Source organism: Corticium candelabrum, chromosome 8 (assembly GCF_963422355.1).
Source record: "Corticium candelabrum chromosome 8, ooCorCand1.1, whole genome shotgun sequence".
Classification (NCBI taxonomy): domain Eukaryota; kingdom Metazoa; phylum Porifera; class Homoscleromorpha; order Homosclerophorida; family Plakinidae; genus Corticium; species Corticium candelabrum.
In genome coordinates, this window is record NC_085092.1 from 4545682 (window position 1) to 4568970 (window position 23289).

Consider the following 23289-nt stretch of genomic DNA (forward strand, 5'->3'; position numbering starts at 1 on the left):
CCATTTGACGATGACGGACGGAGACGACGGTGACGCCTTTGGAGGCAGCAAACGTTTAACGTAGAGCATGTGAAAAGTAGAGCACCAAAGCAAAGCCTCCGTACTTCCTGTCACGTGCAGATGTGACGTGTTCAAATACTGCCACTAATGAGTTTTAGAACTGCTCCTACGAGCTTCAGAATATGCATTAGACTAAAGTATTTTGAGGGCGGGGTTAATGTCTGGCTACGCGAGATTAATTTCGAGGCAGGTACCAGTCCCAGAGCCGCGTCCCCGCCTAAATTGCAGAGGTGGATTCAATCCAACTAAGTTACATTCAATAAAGACATATATTTACTAAACAAGTAAGCCTTTTGTCTCCTTTCTGTGCAAGTTTTTGTCGAAGCGAAGCGTGACACTCTAGGCTACATTTACATATTTCTACAATCCTTCTGCTACAACATGATTGTGACTTTAGAGTCAACGTGTCTAGTCTAGGGAGAGTCGGAGTAATAGACTGTTGTCGAAAATGTCACTCACAAGTCAATACGTATTTTTCATTTCAGAAAACTGTAAAGAACTATTGCTATTCCAAAGGATTCCTGTAGTGACTGAAGCAGTTGAATGTTTCATGTAGAGACCGTTCAAGTTAGATGAGTAACACGCCTTGTGCCACCACGCTCCTTTGGAATCCCTAGCGCAATGTGTAGACTCAGTCCCATCATTGTCATTGTCTCTAGTAGAAAATTTTCTCCCTTTATGATATTTAAAGGCATCACCCCGTTTCCACTGTATGAAGTGTAGGTCATTACGTACTTGCTCTGGTCGTGACCTATCTGAAATCCTTTGAATTTAGCATATACTCGATTGCCATAAAAGTCCATTAGATCTACTCTTAGAAGTTGTGCTTGCTTCGTCAGTCTGTGTAGTTTGTCCCAACCAGAACTCTTCAGTCAAGTCTCCAAATCCCTTTTGGTATTCAGACCAGCCGCGGTAAATTCAATCGAGCCATCTTGGCGTCTCTGAAACACAGCCCATCCACCACCGTCAGTCCACATATCACAGTACACTTGAAAAGGATCCTAACCATCACCCATATCCAGAGTGTAAACACCACTTGCTGTCTTGCCTAGTTTTTAGCCTCTTGACCACTGCTTTAACTTCTGTTTCTCTTCTCACTTGACTTTGAAAATTGTTGTCGAAATTGCTCCACAGTTTGAGTCAGATTCAATAGTTTCTTCTAAACGTAGACAGCAATTACAGCTGCACTTGTTCTCTGGTGCTGGTCTTCCAGATGGACCTGCTTTTCCACGGTCTCCTTTCTCTCCTTTTATCGCTAACGTGTTTCTTGACGCGGTTGAATTTCCTTCAAGAGAAACATGAACGGTAACTTGCGCAACAGAGAGGCCGTCGTCACTATCGCGGTCTTTCACTTTGTGCAAGGTAACGTGTGCGACACAAACAGTAAGCATCAGAGACGAGAAAACCACGATCAACTGAGTTACAGTCATTGTGATCACAACAAGCCAAATGTCTACAAGCAGTGTTGAAGGAACCTAATCTTATCTAGGCAACTGACATGAGATGTCCATGCTGTATACCGTCTTGACCGTTCTTTGACTCATCCCACACGTGACGTTCACTCTCAGACATAGACAACGGTAATTGGCACTAGAGCTAGACATTCGCGTCACCAAATTGTTTCCTTGTCCAATTACAACTAGACAACCCATATTTGGTATGTTCTGCACAAGCAAGAGGCAGATTCCCGCAATTTCAACGTATTGTACCGCACACGGCCGTTTCAAATTGCTAAATTAGTTCTGCACGTGATAGTTTAGACCACGTGACAGCGCACATTATACAGGCTGCATTGTTTATAAACACAACCTTCGTCTATATGTACACCCTCAGCCGCACTTACACGAGAGCCTTCTATTCCGATCTCTTGTCATTCCCTCGTGCCGTCTGTTGAAATTTATTTTACAGACACTGAAAGAGACTCCAATCGCACAGCGAAAGTAATGACACACATATCTGCAAGTTGAAACTACGAGAGGACAACCAGCTGTTTTCCACGTACAGCGCAGTGTACTATGCACACGACAAACATGTTTGACGTCATTTGTTTATGGAATTCCGCAAATTACACACAACACACCAATTAGTCTCTATGAAGGCCAACCGCCAGGGGTCGTCAGTGTTACTATTGACACACCAGATTAAATAGCGGTAGCTATAGTTCAACGTCTGCCACTTCAAACTCGATCACCACCAGTTTTAATTGTCATGTTTCGATCTCTCTAGCTAACGCAACATAGATCCTTATTAACCTAATGACCATCAGGAGATACAACACAAGCAAGAAGGAAATGCTAGTCTTCGCGTGGAAACTGCAAATTTCCATGTCTATAAACATGAAACTTGAAGACACACTGCCAATTCGGTCAGTTCAATTTCTAGCACGAAATAGAGACCGAAGACGCTTACACTATATACACAACGGGGCTCTACCACCAACACATGTATTTGGCATCGCGTTTCCAACGCTGACAAATTAATTGTTAGTATACTTGTCGTCACGTGCATGTCACGCATGCTACTGGTACCGGTACCACTGACTTCGCAGACGTCTGTAATGCTACAACATCCTGGCAATGAATCAGTCACTCTGCATGTACGACACGATTGTGCACAATCTCTGAGAGCAATGGCACTTATCCCTATCAACACATGCATGGAGGTGAAATGATAGAAATTACTTCATGAATTTCCGCTCTAACAGACCGCGCAGAACGAAGCATGAAAGACTACCCTACCGTACAACAAGACAACACAGACATCAAACCGTCTCCGTAGACTGACCGCTCTGGCACTCTACCGTACCATGCATGTACACCAGAGGTGGACTTGGTGAATGCTTTCTCGTATACACGATGTTTCTCATACCGGTATCTCTTGGGTTCATCGGTATCTGCCTCTTGACCAGCAATCTATTGTATGGCTCTTTCAGCATAGACACCATGCCTCAACAAATCATGAACTCCTCAGGCAGTGGAAGACATGCAGACCTAGCTTGGCAGCATGCAGTCAAGCTTAATTGACAGACCCCACGTACGACTATTACTTTATGTATGTATAGTTATATATTCTTGCACCAATACAGGTACAGTGCCCATAGGCAGTAAAGAAAGATATACAGAAGAGAAAAAGAGATATCAGAGCACAACTAGACTCTAGATCCTTCAACGTTACGTTAAGATATGCTACGTTACGTTACGTTACGTCACGTTACGTTGGAATAGGGTGGTCAGAAGTAACGGAACGGAACGTTTGACCAAAAGGGTTTGAGAAACTCAGCACGTACTTTCTTTAACCAATCGGCGAGCTAATCCAGACATGCAAGAGAGTCACGCGACCAAAGGTCAGAGTAGGCAAAACTAGACACAAACTGACGGCGTCACGCACTCTGTGTACTCTGTGATAGCGTTAGCGCTGCCTTCCACTGTTTGAGGGTGTGGTTCATTAAAATTATTATTGTATTTAATATTGGATTGTGAGAATCAAGCACTCCTAAAACATCTTAGTTTTGACATGTTATGCCTTCTCTATGACGTCACATGTTCCACCTTATTGATGAGCCCCCTAACTTTTCACACTCAAGTGACGCCCTCGATAACGACGTTGAACGAACGTATTCTGTGAATAACATTTATAGGTTACGTTACATTATGTTACGTTTGGTAAATGAGATCTGTGAACCGACCCTAGGTTGTGCAACGAGGGGTACCGTCTCTGTGCCTCGTGCTTATAGCCTTCGAGTAGAAAAGACACTAAAAAGCTTGTAGTGTAATTTCAACACTGCGAAGGTAAGGTAACTTTACAGCGTATATTGATACGGACCAAATGCGAATCCAGACCGTTCGCGAATGGGCTAGACCATTTACGAATTCTTATACGGGCTAGACGATTCGTGAACTGTCAGACAGTACCGGAACGCGAGCCAGACGGTTTGCGAATCTAGACTGTTCGCGAATGGGCTGAATACTCGTCTCTAGGCGTCGTTTTGTGAGTAAAGTCTAGTACGGCCGGTGAGTTTCATTACACAAACATATCCTCTTTGTGTTTCTTCATTTAATGATATCTCAACTTGCACTATACATTTAGAACTCTTGTGATTATTTAACATCCGTTCTATTTATATATTACCGTCTAAGGCAAAAGCACAAGCCAGAGCACAAGCTTTACAACTCTGAGCACAAGCTTTAAACTTAGAAGAGTAGCAACAATAGGTTACGCTAGCAAATTATCTAATAAAGATAAATGACAAATTGTCGAGAACATGGGCACACACAGACACATGCACACACAGACACACACGCACACACAGACACAGACACAGACACAGACAGACACACACAGACACACACAGACACACACACACACAGACACACACACACACACACACACACACACACACACACACAGACACACACACACACACACACACACACACAGATACACACACACACACACACACACACACACACACACACACACACACACACACACACACACACACACACACACACACACACACACACACAAACACACATTGACATGAGGAGAAGACAACCTGCAGTGCTGTCTTAGATGTACAGCACCAAATGTGTTTGACATCATTTGTCCAGGAAATTCCCAGCATTATACGTGTACTACAACGGAAGCCTGAAGCAAACAAACACTGGTACGGCCTAACGCAAGCTAAAGGGCGTGGCTATTTACGTCATCATTCGCAAGAGACATTGCAAGGAAATTCGAAGCCATGACAGAAACTGTCACACCGACAATATCTGGGTATCAGGCCTCGGACCGCATCCCGTTTGTGTCCACATCTTATTTCTCTTTTAAATTACGTCATAAGCATGAACTGGGCTGCTGATAAAAAGAAATATATTAATTATTTAATTAGCTATATCATTAGACCGGAAGTTTGCGGCAAACAGCCTCTGGTGGAAGCACACATTTTGAAAACTGGTCCGGCGGCCCTGTACAGAGAAGTCAACACACCAATGCGTCTCCAATTCCAGAGCCTACTAACATCAAACTTCATCACAAATCGTAATAAAAATGTCCATATTTTATTGAGTTTTATGAATAATAATAAAAAATTATAATTATAACATTTATATTAACTGTCGCGATTAAAGAATACCCAACTAAAAATAAATCACCTAAAGGGACTTGTGTGTCCAGCGTCCTCGCGCAGCCATGCAAATTGTGCTGTGTCCGCTCTTCTGACCACTTGTAACTGCACCTCTGGTACACCGATGTACTGAGCTGACGACGACAACCAATAATACAGAAGAAAGAGACACGACGTATGACGAGTTGTTGTCGAAGGCCCGGATGTGAATCTCTAGTATGTAGCAAGAACACTACACGTTGTACAGTTCAGCTGATTGCTACTTCCTTACCAGAATGCCAGAGGAGGCCAAAAATCGAAGTATTCTTTCACATTTCCGTTACGAGCGGTTCGTCGCCGGAGTCGTCGGAGGCGCAGTCTCGACGTTGGCACTACAACCACTTGACCTCGTCAAAGTGCGATTCCAGGTGCACGACGGTCATACATCGGCTCGACTTTCCTATTCGGGACTCGCACACGCTTTCGCGTCCATACTGAGAGACGGCGGCCTCGCAGGGCTGTGGCAGGGCGCGAGTCCGAACGTCGCGGCCGTCAGCTCGGCCTGGGGACTCTACTTTCTTGGATTCAACACAATCAAATCTTTTCTTCAAGAAAATGATCAAACGCCCTTGAGTGTTGGATTCAGTCTACTTGCCGGTTGCGTGACCGGAGTCGGGACCCTGTCGCTCACTAATCCTCTATTTGTCGTCAAGACCCGGATGTGCTTACAGGCATCGAGGAAGAACACATTTATGTCGTCGGAAAAATTTTGTTCGGGAATTCTAGACGGTTTAAAAAAGATTTATCGAAATGAAGGAGTGAGAGGACTATATCATGGCTACGTTCCAGGGCTCGTTGGAACGACCCACGGAGCTCTCCAGTTTATGGCATATGAACAAATGAAGAGTCGGTATAATATTGGACGACTCAGAGATATCAATTTTAAACTTACCAATTCAGAGTATATTCTATTTGCCGCCGGCTCGAAAATGTTTGCAGTCATGGTCACATATCCATATCAGGTTGTTCGGTCGAGATTGCAAGATGTGTATTTCAGGCACCGAGGGATATGGGATATTGTAGTGAGGATAGCAAAGTACGAAGGGCTGTCTGGATTTTATAAAGGGCTGAAACCGAATTTGCTTCGAGTGACACCGGCCTGCTCTATAACGTTTGTAGTATATGAGAACGTGTCGAGATTTCTGTTTGAGTTGAACGCTTGAGAACGAATCGATTTGTTTTGTGTGCGTATTATGTCTGTCCTCGGTCGTTGCATTGCACGTTGTTGGGTGCAGCTCTGGTGTTGTTGGTGAGCGTCACTGTTCATTGGTCGAGTAATTTCAATCGAGTCAATCAACTATTATCAATGATTTGTTATTACTCACTATTGCTATTAGAGTACGAACATCACGAGTTCAAGGTGAATAACAGACTGAAGTGGGTCTACAGACGACAATGTTGTTTTCAATTGGTTTAGTATCTTTGCTGTATGTACACCGGGTATGTGATCAGCCATAGATACTTAGGCTACCCATCATGTGCATTGATTTCTATGAGCAAAAAACCACTTGATGTACAGCTACACAACAGCTTTCCAAGTTTGTTAATTAAAACAGACCTTTTCTGCTGTGATACCATAAAGCAAATTTAATTTTCTAAATCCGCTAACCATAAATTCATATTAATATCAATGCAAGACTACAGACAGTATTTCAAAGACTATTATTTTCAAAGACTATTAATTTTGCCACTGCTAGGTTGGCAGTTACACCCCCCCCCCCCCGAAGGGGTACGTGAAAGATCTACTGTACAAAACTACTTTTGGCGCACGGAAAGTTAGAAACCTGATGTTATGTACTAAAATTTGTAACCGAGGGTTTCGTCGCGGGAAATTAGCAGCGAGTTAGACTGTCCCGTTTAAAGATATATATCCGGGCCGCAGAAACTTGAAAGTCACGTGCAGTTACCTACTCACCCGTATAATCGGTTCCCAGTATCTACCAAGTTAAGCCTCGTCTCGACATTCCCGTTGGATGTCGTCACTTGAAGCCGTCGTTGTAGGAAACAGGTGTATCTAACGTGGCAGCTATTCGACGCGCGTATACCTGTACACACGAGCAAACAAAGGTAAGCGTATTTTCAAGGACCCGGATATCCTCACATGCCTTGCTATGCGTACCAGGAATTGATTACGTATCACACTATACTAATCTATTGAGGAAAACTCGATGTACAGTACCATCATTTCCACAGTTTAATTAATAGATAGAAAATCACACAAAACACCAATTCCTCTGTATACCAATACAAACTGCAAACAGGACGATCGCAACTGTACACTCGCAAACCACACGCTTCTATGCCAAGAACAAAACGCTACTATTGCCACAGTTGATTATTCATAGTTTGGCCGGCCATCGCCGGACGAGGACTAGACCAGTCGCTCAACAGGGAGCCCTGCTCGACCTGCAGCTGATGCTGTTGCTGGATCTTCAGCTTGGTCATCTGCTCCTGTACTTGCTGAACCTGACAGACACACACACGAAAAAATATTTAACCCGATCCAATACAGTCGACATCGCAGAGGTGGCCAACTGGTGCTATGGTACCACAGGTGGCACCAGAGGCTGGTCTTGGACATCAAGCAAGAAAAGATTTCGCACCAAGGCTTGAAACCACTCAAGCAGATGGTGACGTCATGACTGTGACTGAAGAGCGGTGATTCCGTGAAGACAAGGCATCACCATATCAATCGTGTGTCTGTGTGCCTACATGTCTGTCTGTCTGCAAGCATGCATGTATGTATGATGATACATACATACATGCATGAGTATCTACGTATGTATGTATATGTATAAATGTATGTATGTACACAGTATGTCTCCATGTACTACGTAAGTAAGTAGGTAGGTAGCCTTAAACCAGTCTTGTCCACGTGGGCGTGTCATTTTCGTTGGGCACCAGGATGCAATATCAAGACACCAGCCTTGGACACCCGTGCGTCGACTGTGTGCTCTAGCTTACATGCATCTGCTGCTGAAACTGAAGCTGTTGTTGATACTGCACCTGTTGCTGGTACATGCTCGGATACGGGCTCGGCATTCCGGTCGACGGCATGCCTGGCGACGTTCCAGTCTGCTGCTGGTATCCGACAAAGCCCGGATATTGCTGCTGTTGATGCTGCACGCTGTAGAGCGACATTATGCTGTCTTTCTTAGCAATGCTCTGTTGGAATGTCATCGTGTCGGGCTGCAATGAGCTGCTAGCAGACGGCATTGCTAATGGTGTGTCGTCGATCGAGAGTAAATCGATCGACGGTTTCTGAGATGAAAAAGTAGAACGAGTGGGAGGGTGAGCTTGAGGGGAAGTGACCGGAGGGTGACTAGTACGTGGACGTAATCGAGGGCTCGATCCTGCTACAACAGGATTTCCTTTGCTGTCCGCCAGAATAGGCGCAGAAGCAACCTTTCGTGGTGCTGAAGCAGGAACGGAAAGAGATTTGGCAGATTTTTCTTCCTTTGTTCTTTTGGGTATGGCCTAATGTTAGACATAACAGCAAACATCAGTGTTTACCTTTAAGGTCTAAACAGAAATTAGAAGAAAGTATGGTAAAAGAGATTACTAAACTAATGAGACGAACAGAAAGACAAGCAAACAAACACAGAAAAACAAATAAACAAACAGACAGACAAACAGATAAACACAAAAACAGATAAACACAAAAACAGATAAACAGACAGAGACAAACAGACAGACAGATGGACAGACAGACTACAAAGTAGCTTGCATTCAACTACAGCTGAACTCAGTAACTTGTTTGCATTTAGTGTTAGAAATGTAACATAGAGTTTGTGTTTCAATACATAAATTAACAGACAGACAGACAGACAGACTGCATTGTTCTCTTTTAAGTGTTACATGTTTGTTTGTTTTTAAAATCTAGTCCTAGTAAACTCTCATAGTTATAGAACTTCATATAGTTACCTTGCTAGCATTGTATTATAGATGTACGTTTGAAATAAACGTTAGTTGACAGACAGACAGACAAACAGACAGACCGAAACAACTACAACAGCAAATATGTCAAAAAAATCCATGCGACTCACAGACAAGTCAGACATTGATACCTTGGTGTACAAGGAAGACTATAGAAGGCCTTCATTGTAACTTTTAGAAGAATGCCATATAAGACTAACCAATCATGAAGACAATGATGAAGATGATAAAACAGAAATTGATAACACATTGATCGTATATGCTAGATTTCTCGTAAACAACTGGTGATACAGTACATTTCAGGTACATCGCTAGAGTTGTGCGAGTAGTTTGAGTAGGATCAGAGCACCTACGCGTGGGCAACAGATGTTGCAGTTATTCACTTGTCTGTAAAGGCATGGAGTTGTCATATCTTCGATGTATACAAGGACTGGCTGCTAAACTTCACACTATGACAGTATGCCCTTCTATGTGAGGTGACATAGCGAGCTAACTATCTTCGTTTATCAATCTGTTTCACGATTATCTTAGTAACCTTTGAAACGATGACCGACTGCAATATAAAATTTTAGCACCGTCCCATCTTTGCTTAGTACAAATATTATGCAGGTAGTACAAAGATATACAAGCATAAACCAGGACTCCAAATCATAAACCTTAAAGTGACACCGTCAAGACTTGTGCACATCACACTTCACACAAACCCACATCAAGGACTCCCAAGACGGGACCTTGTTTGATCACGATAAAATGCGGTCTAACACGTCTACTGATGAAGGAGCAGTAGTTATATTCTCAAACGCAGACAACTGCTTTTTCCAAGGAGTGGAGTTGATTGCAAGCATTTCAGAACACAGCTAGATGCAACTCAATGGTGCGTACCAGAGAGTGTGTTGGAGCATTAGAGATCGTCAGAAAGTCCGATGTATTCTACTGTGCTCATACAGACAGAAACTTTGCAGAAATTGTGGCAATTGCTTGGATCAGTCATCAAAGCTTAGCGTAGGTGTCTTGCTTCAGTTTACTGCTCTTTCTAACACTTGCTTTGCACTTGCGGCGATGACCTGACTCTTGTCGTGCACCTCAATGTCTTCTATCTTGATATGAAATAGAGTACACCAAAGACTCTCTGCTACCACTTGCGTCTTGTAGATGGCTTGTGTTTGCTGTAGAAACTGTTTGATCTCGAAAACAGATGCTATGTCTGCTCTATATTTGCAAAACCCATACAACGTTTCAAATCGATGAGCAATGACCTAGTCGATGTGTGACGATATCGCCACTCGGGCACTCAAGGCACGAGAAAGATCAAAACATGGCAGATAAAGGATTGTAACTATGGGTGAAATCTCACTTGCCAACAATTCCTCATCTATGAGAACCTAAAAATATTTTCTTCCTGAAATCAAGTCTGCAGGGGCACAACAGACGCTACCTATCCGAGGCTGAAATCTTGACAGTGTCGCTTCCGTGCAGAAGACAACTATAAGTTCTCTACGATGGCATCACACAACCAATTTTTGCCAATTCCTTTCTCACAAAGGTAGGTTCAATAAGAGTGCCCATTTCAAACTCTTACAATAATGATACGTTCAACTGTTCAAGAGAAATCACTTTTACACACAGACACAGACACACACAGACACAGACACAAACACAGACACACACAGACACACACACACACAGACACACACACACACACACACACACACACACACACACACACACACACACACACACACACACAAACAAACACATCTTAAAACAGCACAATCTTGCTCCACTCTGCTATGCAAGTTGTCATAATCAGGACAAGTAATGTGTACCTTTTCGGGAGACGTGCTTCTTTTGTTTTCATTGAGAGGTGATGACATACGACGACAATACTTCTTATGCTCGTATTTCGCCCTAATGAACGACTCAGCAGAACTACACAACATAAGCATAAAAGCAACACAGTGGGTAGCCGTGTAAATGCATCATCTCACTAGTCATCGATTGGTCGAGAAAAGCTACTTGGAAGACCAGACTCGTATTTAGAATTGACCTTGCTATTTCCCAGAGACGAAATGCTCTGTAAGAGAGACACACAACACAAATAGACGATCATTTATCAACTGCCAACCAACAATTAATTAATTCATTATAATTGTTAATTAAAGAAAATTTATCCCAGATTAGTTGTACAGCCATTCTTCATGTATCCTACCCTCCATCCCATACATACATACTATACGTCCAGCTAAATGTAGACATGCTAATACAGATCGACCGCACTGAGGGCACACATCACATCATAACACCTATACACAGTACACAATGCAAACGTCTTGTTTGTAGAACAAAACATGTCAAACGTATCTACAGTCTCCATCGTTTGACACATACACTCGACTACGACATAGACAGACAATATAGAGATACCGGTTCATAAAACAAATACTACACATACAGTGTATCTTCATACTTCATGAAAGCCGTTGCAGCCAGGAAAGCTTTCTGTGTGTCGTATGTGATGCCATGCCACCTTCAGTGATTGCTAATTCTTAATCTTAAAATAGACGCGACGCTACAAGATCAAGAAAATGGGACACCTACGATTTTGTGGGTTACACACATCATTAAGTCCTTCGCATTCCTCGTGTGCACAGCCTTTCAATAAACAGGTCAACACACCCGTGTCTGCCAGTATTAAGACTTAGGGTACATGTATACACATAAACGTGACCCACAAGTGGTTGTAAGTATCTACTTTGTCTCAAGTATCATCGCACATCACGTGACCACCACAATTGTAAATTAGTTCTATGTAAATAAGATTGCCATGCTCTTATACTGACAGACTCAAAAGTAAACAAATGGCGTTACACTCACAAAAATTAGGGTTATCCGGGGTAACTCTGTAACTGGGGCAACTCTATGAATATCAATAATCATTCATAAACAGAATGGAATAGAACGGTCAGTCATCGGTCATTGACTGACCAACTGGTGTTCATGACTGACCACAATTTTGCTTTGATCGGACACACCTGCATGATTGGTGAAAGTGCATTAGCTATTGCGTGGATGGTAGGGAATCAATGAGCAACCCAAAAGTCTACACAACTGACCGAAGTAGCAGGCAAAATCTAATCATAGAGTTGATGATACCCAGGTGCATGAATGCATAAGTGACAATACTGTAATACTGCAACAGTTATAATTTGATAGCAACTAACTACAGTGGTGAATATGATGCAACAAGTAACGAAAGAAACTAAATGTTGATGTTGATAATTACAAGAAAGGATTGTGAAATAAATAAGACTGAATGCCCAAAATTTAAAATGTCAGGTCAACCTCTTGTCAGAGCACGATGTCTGCCCCAAACATTTGCTTATATACATTTGCTTTATATTCGACTCTACTAACCCTGTTCCAGCACAAAGCGTCTTACCTCCAGTTTAGGATTATTCTACTGTTACAGTACTTAATGTAGGACTATGAGTTCCAGATGTCCATTCAAGTAGCAATCAACTTGCTAAGGTACAGCAAAAGATCTAGTCTGTTTGATTAATGGAGAAGATGTGAGGGAAAACCATATCTCCTGAAGCGGATGTCCTAGCAGGTTGATTCCAACATCATTGGAAAGCTCAGGAGTTTCCAGATGAGTTAACGAATACTGTGTTGGTTCTTTATTATGACACAATTAGTAGCTTCCTGTATGACACGCGCTTGGTCCTGCCCTCCTCTTGCATTTACACCATGTGTCTGATAACTTCAAAGCAACCACTATAACACCCACTACTTGAAAGCTGACAGGGACATACTTTGAACTATGGATTGATAAGTAAAACAGCTGCAGCTACCAAGCCTATATAGTCAAAGCATTGTCTGAACCTTTGAACCTAAGTTCATAGCTACACAAGAACCGTTTATTTCACTAGCTGGAATTAACAACGCCCATCTCTGCTCTTCGATTCCTTATCAATTAACCGCAGTTCCCACGTCCTCTTCAGCAATCGAACAGACTTTAGTAGGACTGTCTTATACCTTACTACCACAAATAGATGTAATACAGAAACGTACCCAAGGAAGCAATAGTTACAACCATTCCTAAGTCGTAGTTGCCAGAATAAACTCTGTTCACGAAGTTACCCCACCCACATGATCAGCAGTGCTGATGAAAGTCCTGAATTATCTCAAGAATGATTAAGATTTCAGAGATGGCTGGCCACGTGCTCAACTGATTGGCATAAGGCTACTACTGCTTCACATGCTAATAAAATCAAGCGACTACAATCACACACGTAGCATACCTGCCAACCTTTGGACATGCAACCTCGGGACTTGGAAGCCCAAATTCCCTGAATTTAGTATACATTCCCGGAACACCACGTACTAACTACCACGCCCTGTATGATAGTGTCTTCTCTGGTGTTTCAGAGTCTCCCTCGGACTCTTTTAACAGCTTGTTCCTACCAGATTCCAACATTGATTCGTGACAAACATGCAGAAGGCACGACCTCGCAGTTCTCATCAATGTTCGCGCTTACTCTAATGTGCATGCACTGTAGAGAACCAAAGCCACTAAGCCAAAGACCAGAAAATAACTCGAAAGATAATTGAAATCAGGACGGTATGTGTGTATGACTTCAACTACGCTATCGAGTCTCTTGGGTTGTATTTGTCTGACTCTGTTCAAAGGGGGACATTTCGTGTCACGACCGGGGCACCGGAACAGAGGGCCAAATCTTGGTACACTCCAGCGAATCCCGGTCTCGGTTGGTACTATGACATAGCAACATAAAGGAGTGTCCTAAATACTCATGGAGTTGCCCCCAGATTACCCTAACAGTTCTATTGCCTTGGACATCACAAGCAAACAATATACAGTAGATCAACACCAGACAAAGAACACCAATCAGCCCAGATAGTTTCAAATAATAAAAATAAAATTGCCAACGGAAAGCAGAACAAACCCATCAAATACTGACACCTCCTAGCACACTCTTTAGTGAGAAATCTTAGATGCATCCGAGTGCATCCTCAATTCACTTTCATTCTACCGGATTCGTCCATTCAAATGGATCCACTGACGTCACAAAGGCACTACCATATATGGCAAGACATCGACAATGCCTACCAACCGATCTCTCTCGCATCTCACACCATTCAGTGTGCCCCATACGGCTCAATACAAACCCGATTCTCGCTAACAACCACCTGATATACCTCAATCTGCTCGTCAGTCCACGTGTCGAGGTTGACCGACTTCACTCTGCTGATATGGACGCCAAGATTTCGATGGATTCCAGCGCAACGTATACAGACAAACACTCCAAGGTTCCACGACGCCCAGCGCGGTCCTTTGTACGACACAGAGAGACAAACGGCGTCGGTTTAGCGACGGAAGTTTCCGTTCGGAGGAAGTGCTCACCTTTCGCGTGGCAGTCGGCGCATATCTTGTTGCCGGGGTCTCTGAGAAGCTCGGCCAAAACTTGCTTCTGTCCTTCCTGAGAGCGAGACGACTTGTTTCGCGACGCCATCGACGTGGCCGAGTTTTAGGTGCTGCGCACGCGCGTGAGGTTAGGGTGCGGCCCCAAAACATACGGGATTTTTACAAACAAATTAAAATTAAATATTTTAAAGATTAAAACACAAATATAATATGTCTAGCGTTAATTAATATTCTAATATAATAAAAATATATAATAAATATTATAATACATAATAAATAATTAAATAAATTAATAATTTATTGTAATTATTTATTTCGTATATACTTATGCTTCTGTGTATGCGTGTGTATGTTTGTAAATAAAGTAATGAGAGCAAATTAATTAATTATATAATCATTGCACGGGTTGCAGAGCAGAGTATAAATTTGTTAACATCCGGGATGCTTTGTTACCTCACGTGGTGTACTTCACGTGACAATCTGCTAGACATGTTCACCTTTCTGTTTGCCCTCTGCTTCATCTCAGCGGCTAATTTCGCTGCCGGAGCACAGGCTCCCATCATTCCTCAACCGATGCAATTTGATATGGGTCAGACAACGCTCACACTGGCTTCAAACTTCGTTTTCAATTCATCCAGCAAATCATCGACTCTAGTCGTAAGAAAACACGATTGTACAGACGGTACGGCACGTAGCTGTGTTTTCTTGCCTTTAGAATGCGTTTGAAAGGTACAAGAGTTTGATTTTCTCGCACACGAGCTCGCCGACCGGCACAATGGTGAGTACCTATGGATAGTGAAAAGTGTGTGTGTGGCGTAAATGTAGATGTGTGATGTAATGTGTGATGTTGTGTTGCTGTTTAGTTGGGTAGCTTGTCCGTGACTGTCGACTCTGCGGATGAAAGTGAGTTAGACAGCCTGCAGACGTGCAAAAGTTTCTTTTATTTTTTAAATTAATTTTTGGAATGTGTGTGTGTGTGTGTGTGTGTGTGTGTGTGTGTGTGTGTGTGTGTGTGTGTGTGTGTGTGTGTGTGTGTGTGTGTGTGTGTGTGTGTGTGTGTGTTGTGTGTGTGTGTGTGTGTGTGTGTGTGTGTGTTACTGTGTGTGTGTGTGTGCGTGTGTGTGTGTGTGTGTGTTACTGTGTGTGTGTGTGTGTGTGTGTGTGTGTGTGTGTGTGTGTGTGTGTGTGTGTTACTGTGTGTGTGTGTGTGTGTTACTGTGTGTGTGTGTGTGTGTGTGTGTGTGTGTGTGTGTGTGTGTGTATGTAAAATGTGATATTGTGCTGCAGATAATTTTCTAATGTTGCACATAACCTGGGCCCTAAGGGTCCTTGTAACAAAAAAATGTATGTATCACTATGTATGCTTATAATAAACAGTATGTGTGTTTGTGTGTGAGAGCATGGACATCAATACTATGGGTTTGACCAAATTAACTGAACTCTCTACTTCGTAGATTTGGGTTTGGACACGGACGAGTCGTACATGCTGAAGATTGAAACATCTCCTGCATCAGCTGAACTGCATGTATGACATAATGTATATAAATTTGGTTATGAATATGGCTGTAGTGGGACTGGGTAATGTATTTATTAATTGATTATTTAATTATTATTTGTTGGTTTGAATTCAGGCAGCAAATGTGTATGGTGCACTTCATGGGTTGGAGACGTTCAGTCAGTTGGTAATGTATAACTTTACTGCAGATGCTTATCAGGTGGGTTGAGTGTTTTCTGTACAACGCGCACACACACACACACACACACACACACACACACACACACACACACACACACACACACACACACTAAGGGCACTAATTGCACTAATTATGTGTTCCTAGATCAGCAATGCTCCGTGGAACATTAACGATAAACCCAGATTTCCGTATCGAGGCCTAATGATCGGTAAGTTGCCATAATCGAACTCCTTGACAGAATATCAAATCTGACTCTGAATTTTCATAGACACATCTCGTCATTTTGAACCGATACGTGCTGTGAAGCAAGTTCTAGATGCTATGGCTTATGCAAAATTGGTACAATGCAAACTGTTGCTGCTGTGGCTGCATGTTCTGTTCCAACAAGTTGTTATTGTCTTTGTTGTCATTGTTGTTGGTATTGTTTTTGTTATTGTTGTTCCTGTTATTGTTATTGTTGTTGCTGTTATTGTTATTGTTGTTGTCATTGTTGTTGTTATTGTTGTTGTCATTGTTGTTGTTACTGTTGTTATTGTGTTTGTAATTGTTGTTGCTGTTATTGTTATTGTTGTTGTCATTGTTGTTGTTATTGTTGTTGTTACTGTTGTTATTGTGTTTGTAATTGTTGTTGCTGTTATTGATATAGTTGTGGTCATGTTGTAGTTGTTGTGATTATTGTTATTGTTGTTATAGTTATAGTTGTAGTTATTGTTGTTGTTTTCATTGTTGTTATTGCTGTTTTCATTGTCATTGTTGTTGTCAGTGTTGTTGTTATCATTGTTGATATTATTGTTATTGTTGATGTTGTTAGTTATTGTTGTCATTGTTGTTGTTGTTGTTAGTGTTGTTTTCATTATCATGGTTGTTGTTGTCATTGTTGTTGTTTATGTCAGTCTTGTTTCATTGTCATTGTTGTCAGTGTTGTTGTTGTTGTCATTATTGATGTTGTTGTTGTCATTGTTGTTGAAGTTTACTCTGTTGTGGCCTTAAAGTTTATATCACCGGCAGTGAGATTTTTACTCACAGAGAAATTGTAATGTTTGAAGCAAATCTACATAAAGCAAATACCGTACTCGCTTGATTATTACCCCAGTGCTTAAGTAAACCCCCAGCCCCAACTTTGGCCAAGGCTCACACCTCTTAGTCCTTTAATTAGTGCTATACCGTATTACTCCGCATTTTGCTGCATGCCCATTATGCCGAAGTTGACCAGGGTGTGTTGATATGTGCCAGTATACTCCGGGATGTACCAGCATGCAGCAAAAAGTGGGTCAAACGACTGCTTCAAAGTATGTGCAGTTTTGTTCCAATGCTATGTGATTTTTCCACGTGTTAGACTACTGCATCCTCTGACGCTTGTTTGATGCTCTTCCACGGCAATCGTATCTCTCTCCTGCCTATTGAAAGTGCCATCCGGCTCTGCCATCACGGATTACGTGTGCGGATGTTAATATCTATTGCCTTGCCTTTACCAGTACCATCCATCATGCCAGCATTTACTCACCTTACACTGGCATGCCGGTTTAGTTACCAGAACTGCCTCATTTAAGTTTTGGTTAAACTTGCTTATACCAGTGTAGTAGGAATTTGTGTACGCGAATATTAGGTACAACCGTACGTAATATCCTACCGAATATTCTCTGCACTCGTGTGTCTAGCCTAGGAAATCAAGTCCGCATCTAGTACGATATGACGGTGAGTGAGTATACCTATCATGAAACTTGCCAGTTCGACTATCAGCGAGTTGTTTGTATCAAACTTAGCAGCCAAGCAACTTATGCTGGGACATAAACGTATACCAGCTGCATACATGCTTCTGACAATATCGTCCGGTTGCTAGTTCATATCATTGTGCATGCCCAAAGAGTCGTATGCTAACTGACACCACTGCCAGATTTCCTAAGATATTTAGCACCACATACCAGATTTTCTAGGATGTTCAGTACGGCATACCAGATTTCTTGCTACAGACAGACCGTACTGAATTTTGGAGAGCTGTACTTATTCTCCCAGGAAATCTGGTAAGGACATTCTCAATATCCAGACGTACCCAATCTGCTGTTACACCCGCATGCAGCGAATGCAGGGTAGTGCAGTAATTTTGTGCTTTCCAAATGACTCTTTGCTAGCATTGTGTCGGTAGAAATTCTGACATTCTTCAACTTGTGCTTGCTTGTCGACCACGTATTGAAGGTTTGATGTCTCAGATACTATACAAGATTAGGTTTTTATATTTAGGTAGTGGTGGAGGTTTGAAGCTCGACTAATAAATTAATTAGTTTTGTCTATTAACAACTTTAGGTTTCAAGGCGCTATGCCATACTTAACCTTTGACTCAGGCCAGCCATGAGGTGGGGTAATAATCAAGCGAGTACAATAATGCTAACTGCATGTAGCTCAATCATGTGATACTTTAATCTTATAATAGTTTTCATTAGAATGTCCTTCATTGGCATGTCGTCGACTCGCAGTCATTCCCGTTGCAATCGGTGAAGTATCCAAAGCTTTGGGACGGAGCGTATACGGGGCAGGAACGTTTCACCATCGACGATGCTAAGGATGTCGTTGAGTACGCATCGGTTTCTACGAAAACTGCGTAGTCGTGTTGTGATCGGATGGTTTGTATTGCTAGGTATGCTAGACAGAGAGGCATCTGGGTGTTGGTCGAGTTCGACATGCCCGGTCATGCTGCATCGTGGTGTGTGGTATGTGTTTAGTTGTGTGTGTCGGTAGCGGTTGGAATCAATGATATCAACTTGTGTTGTTGATGTAGGGATATCCCGAGATCTGTCCGGCACCGGATTGTACTCAGCCGCTCAATCCAGCGACGAACGCTACGTTTGATCTCATTGAGGTGATAAAGAGTGTCGTTTTGTGTTGTAGAGGTTTGATTATAGGGGGCAGAGTGGAATATAACGGTTGGTCATCGGTGACTGGTCAAGAACTCATCTCTTGATCAGCTCATGTCATTACTCTGTTAAACCCTATTCATCCTTTTCAGTAACAATGCAACAAAACAGCAGCAAACAAGCAAAATTTTGCGTTTCATTTTTTGATAGCAAAATATTATATATAATACAGTGAATATGATGCAACAAATATGTTGAGGTCGGTAATTACAAGAAATTTTGTGAAATCAAATAAGAAGGAATGCCCAAAATTTACAATGACATGTCAGCCTCGTTTGCTACATCACAATGTCCAACCAAATATTTTTCGTTATATTCTACTCTGGGATGATCATTTCAGACATGATATTATAAAGAACTGTTGGGTACGGTTTGCATCTTGTTGTTTACATTGTTATTTATGTTTATTGTTTTTAATTTATTTAATTTATTTATTTTATAGTTAATTATTTATTATATATTATAGTTAATTTTTCTTTATTTATACTTATTTATTTATAGTTATTTATTTATAGTTAGTTAGTTATAGTTAGTTTTATAGTTATTTATAGTTAGTTATTTATAGTTATTTATTTATAGTTAGTTATTTATAGTTATTTATTTATAGTTATTTTTTTACAATATATTTTTTTATATATATTTGTATATAATACAGATAACACATATCCGCCCTAAGGACGGAAGCACAAAGAGTCTAAGTCATAATAATTAGGTAGATAGTCACTAATCAGTCTTGAATTATACTGCCATAAACGAACAGATAACTGTTCGTGAAATTGCCTGGAAGCTTGGCCCAGAGACAAGGCAGATGATAGAAGAGACTTCTTGACTTATATATTATAGTTATTTATTCTTTATGTATAGTTAATTATTTTTTATTTATTTATTATATATTATAGTTAATTATTTATTTATTTATTTATTTATTTATTATTTTAGTTAATTATTTATCTGTTTATTTATTTATGATATATTATAGTTAATTATTTATTTATTTATTTATTTATTATATATTATAATTAATTATTTATTTACTTATGGTTAATAATTATTTATTTATTATATTTTAGAGTTAATTATTCTTTATGTATAGTTAATTATTTATTTATTTATTATACATTATAGTTAGTTATTTATTTATTTATGATATATTATAGTTATTTAGTTATTTATTTATTTATTATATATTATAGTTATTTATTTATTTATTTATTATATATTATAATTATTTATTTATTTATTTATGGTTAATAATTTATTTATTTATTTATTATATATTATAGTTAATTATTTATTTATTTATGGTTAATAATTTATTTATTTATTTGTTATATATTATAGTTAATTATTTACTTATTTATGGTTAATAATTTATTTGTTATATATTATAGCTAATTATTCTTTATGTATAGTTAATTATTTGTTTACTTATTTATCTATTATATATTATAGTTAATTTTTTCTTTATTTGTAGGTAATAATTATTTATTTACATGTTTTTATTTGTAGTTAATTTACTTTTTATAGTCAACTATTTATTTATTTATGGTTATTGGGGCGAGCCTTGGCGAGACCCTTCCTATGTGTACTGTACTGTGTTGAGATGTGTGTGATGGTACGTACGTACATACATGCGACCAACTGGCTGGAAATAACGTTGATTTTGGGCCAATCACAGATGTGATGGTTTGTGATGTCACAATCCAGGTGTAAGTGTAATAGCTGTACAGATCTCCAGGTTGATGCATGGTAGTCCCACCGGACTACTAAGACAATGTGCAAACAGGCTCGAGCTTCTAGAGATGGCTTGATAACTGCGGCCAAAATGCAACTAAGTGTGAGAACACGTCGCTTTACAATATTTACGTAGGAACTTTATCTAGACGAGTATGTTCTCTGAGATGTCAAAACGTGTGCATCCACATCAGGTTATGAATGAAAATACTCGTAGCTTGATCTTTTGCTAGAGTATCTATGAACTGTGTGAGCATACACACCACAAAGTGGTTTGTGTTCTGCGTTGCGGAGGTGCATGTACATGAATCGGTTTTGTGTCTACTTCAAATTTCTACATACATATTGTTCTTAATAGCTGATACATGAAGAGAGGAAGATGTTCACAACTGATTGCTGCGCACCACGGGACTAGACTGTATATACGAGAATCCAAACAGACTGGGACTCCAAACTATAAAGAAATTACGTTACCGCTATACCTTGCATGTTCTCCACGATGACAAATCACTATGTCTCGGGTCTGTCTGTTCTCACTGAGGCTCGCACCAAGAATGCTTTGCATTTTTATCTAGTTATTTATGTTTATTTATTTATGGTTAACAATTGCATTTATATTTTTCAAATTTGTGTATTACATGTTGTTGTTTACACTATGTAGGGACTACTACAAGAGATGACTGGTGTCTTTCCTAATCAATACATTCATCTGGTACGTGTCTCTGTGTGCTAATAATTAACGATATTAGCAATGCCATACAATAGAATTTGCTAATTCGAATGCAATTCAGCATGTATTCTCAAATCCAGACGTCGTTAGGAAGTCTGCTGCAGTGAGTTTAGGCTTATTAGGCATGTCGTCTGTCACACACAGGAGGACAAGGGTATGGTAGATGTGGACTGTAGACAACAAAATTGCCATTCACGATTGAGTTGAATGCAACATTGTACACTGTAATTCATTAAGGGACACTACAGTATTGGATGAAGCATGATTTTTGTAGTTAAGAGTTTGTATGATTGGAACTGATTTACTGATCCAAACAGCTACCTGCTGAGTGCGACAAAGATAAAAAGCTTTTTGGATTGGCGTGGTTCTATTGTACATGTACAGTGTACTACATTTCTTATGTTTTACATCATAATTGCCTAGGTCCGGCTGCAGTAGGGCATGGTGTGATGTCTTTGCCGGAGAGGACCAGATTCTGTCCAGCAGATATCGTCAACTAGGCTTTACTGTGGATGTAGTGTGCTAAACAGTTTGCAAGGAGTAAAATCTGGTGGAGTCAGACTCTTTCTCGCCATGTCATACTTCTGGGTCTCATCTGGATGTATGATGCAGTGGGGTCTTATCCGGAAGTGTGATGCAGTGGGGTTCCACTTTGAAGTATGATGCAGTGGGGTCTCACCTGGAAGTATGATGCATCGGGGTCTTATCCGGAAGTATGATTCATTGGAGTCTCACCTGGAAGTATGATGCAGTGGTGTCTCATCTGGAAGTGTGATGCAATGGGGTCTCACCTGGAAGTATGATGCAGTGGGGTCTCATCTGGAAGTATCATGCAGGGGGGTCACATCCGGAAGTATGATGCAGTGGGGTCTCATCTGGAAGTATGATGCGGTGGTAAAGGGTCATGTTACATTTGACTAGGGGATGAAATACTCAGTTGCTGTAACGTTTTCAATTTGTTGATCTGTGCAAATGTGGGCACTTGTTAATTTATAGATTACCGTATTACCTCGCATACAACAGCGGGCCTTGTATTCGAAAATTTTGGTATTATATGCCTTTGTACAGTGTGGTTACAAAATAGGATAGAAGTCATAGAATTCGCTGTACGATCGAAGACAAGGAAGACATCATGGATAGGTACACTTGTAATGAACATTCACAGCTTATGGAACTGATGCATGAGAGCAGTTGCCAACCAAAATTTTATTTGTGACGGAAGCAAGCAAATCAACATCGAAAACGTGGCTGTCAGTGATATCTTCCTACGTCTTTAATCCACCAGTGAATTCCATGGTTTCTACAGTACAACCTCAATTATCCTGACTTTATGGCATAATTCGAAAGACCCTATCTGCAACTCTACCATTTAAATCAACAACTACTATGTTTGGTAGCCGTATTGATTGCATCATGGGAACTGGTTGGCGTTTCTATCATTCTGTGCTTTTCCAGTTCTGTGATGTTGCAGTTCCCGACATTCTTGCCAAGCACATCTTGAATGGGTTGCTTTTGAGACATTTGGACGTCAGTCGGAATGAAATGCAAATTGCTATCAAGGGGCTGCAAACGTACAGCTTGACGACAACCGACTGACGGTGCTGTGGTGGCAGGCA

General features: G+C 40.8%; 3 protein-coding genes across 3 annotated transcripts in view; 2 read left to right on the top strand and 1 right to left on the bottom strand.

Moving 5' to 3' along the window:
• The first annotated feature begins 5092 nt into the window (after positions 1–5092).
• LOC134183110 (solute carrier family 25 member 32-like) lies at positions 5093–6862 on the top strand. Its single transcript, XM_062650574.1, has one exon. It carries the CDS (start codon positions 5461–5463, stop codon positions 6385–6387), a length of 927 nt encoding a protein of 308 aa, XP_062506558.1. The 5' UTR covers positions 5093–5460; the 3' UTR covers positions 6388–6862.
• A 533-nt stretch (positions 6863–7395) lies between these two features.
• Positions 7396–14709, bottom strand: LOC134183109 (stromal membrane-associated protein 1-like). Its single transcript, XM_062650573.1, has 6 exons — positions 14583–14709; positions 14378–14511; positions 11149–11234; positions 10987–11089; positions 8189–8701; positions 7396–7690 (listed from the first exon to the last, which is right to left on the bottom strand). Exons 1-6 carry the CDS (start codon positions 14689–14691, stop codon positions 7544–7546), a joined length of 1092 nt encoding a protein of 363 aa, XP_062506557.1. The 5' UTR covers positions 14692–14709; the 3' UTR covers positions 7396–7543.
• A 378-nt stretch (positions 14710–15087) lies between these two features.
• Positions 15088–23289, top strand: part of LOC134183119 (uncharacterized) — a 12492-nt gene continuing 4290 nt past the window's right edge. Inside the window, exons 1-11 of the mRNA XM_062650586.1 lie at positions 15088–15260; positions 15319–15381; positions 15467–15506; positions 16058–16128; positions 16235–16318; positions 16445–16508; positions 16569–16639; positions 18739–18869; positions 18933–19005; positions 19074–19154; positions 21605–21655. Coding sequence (XP_062506570.1) covers positions 15093–15260; positions 15319–15381; positions 15467–15506; positions 16058–16128; positions 16235–16318; positions 16445–16508; positions 16569–16639; positions 18739–18869; positions 18933–19005; positions 19074–19154; positions 21605–21655 — 897 coding nt within the window. The 5' untranslated portion in view covers positions 15088–15092. The remainder of the gene's footprint in view (positions 15261–15318; positions 15382–15466; positions 15507–16057; positions 16129–16234; positions 16319–16444; positions 16509–16568; positions 16640–18738; positions 18870–18932; positions 19006–19073; positions 19155–21604; positions 21656–23289) is intronic.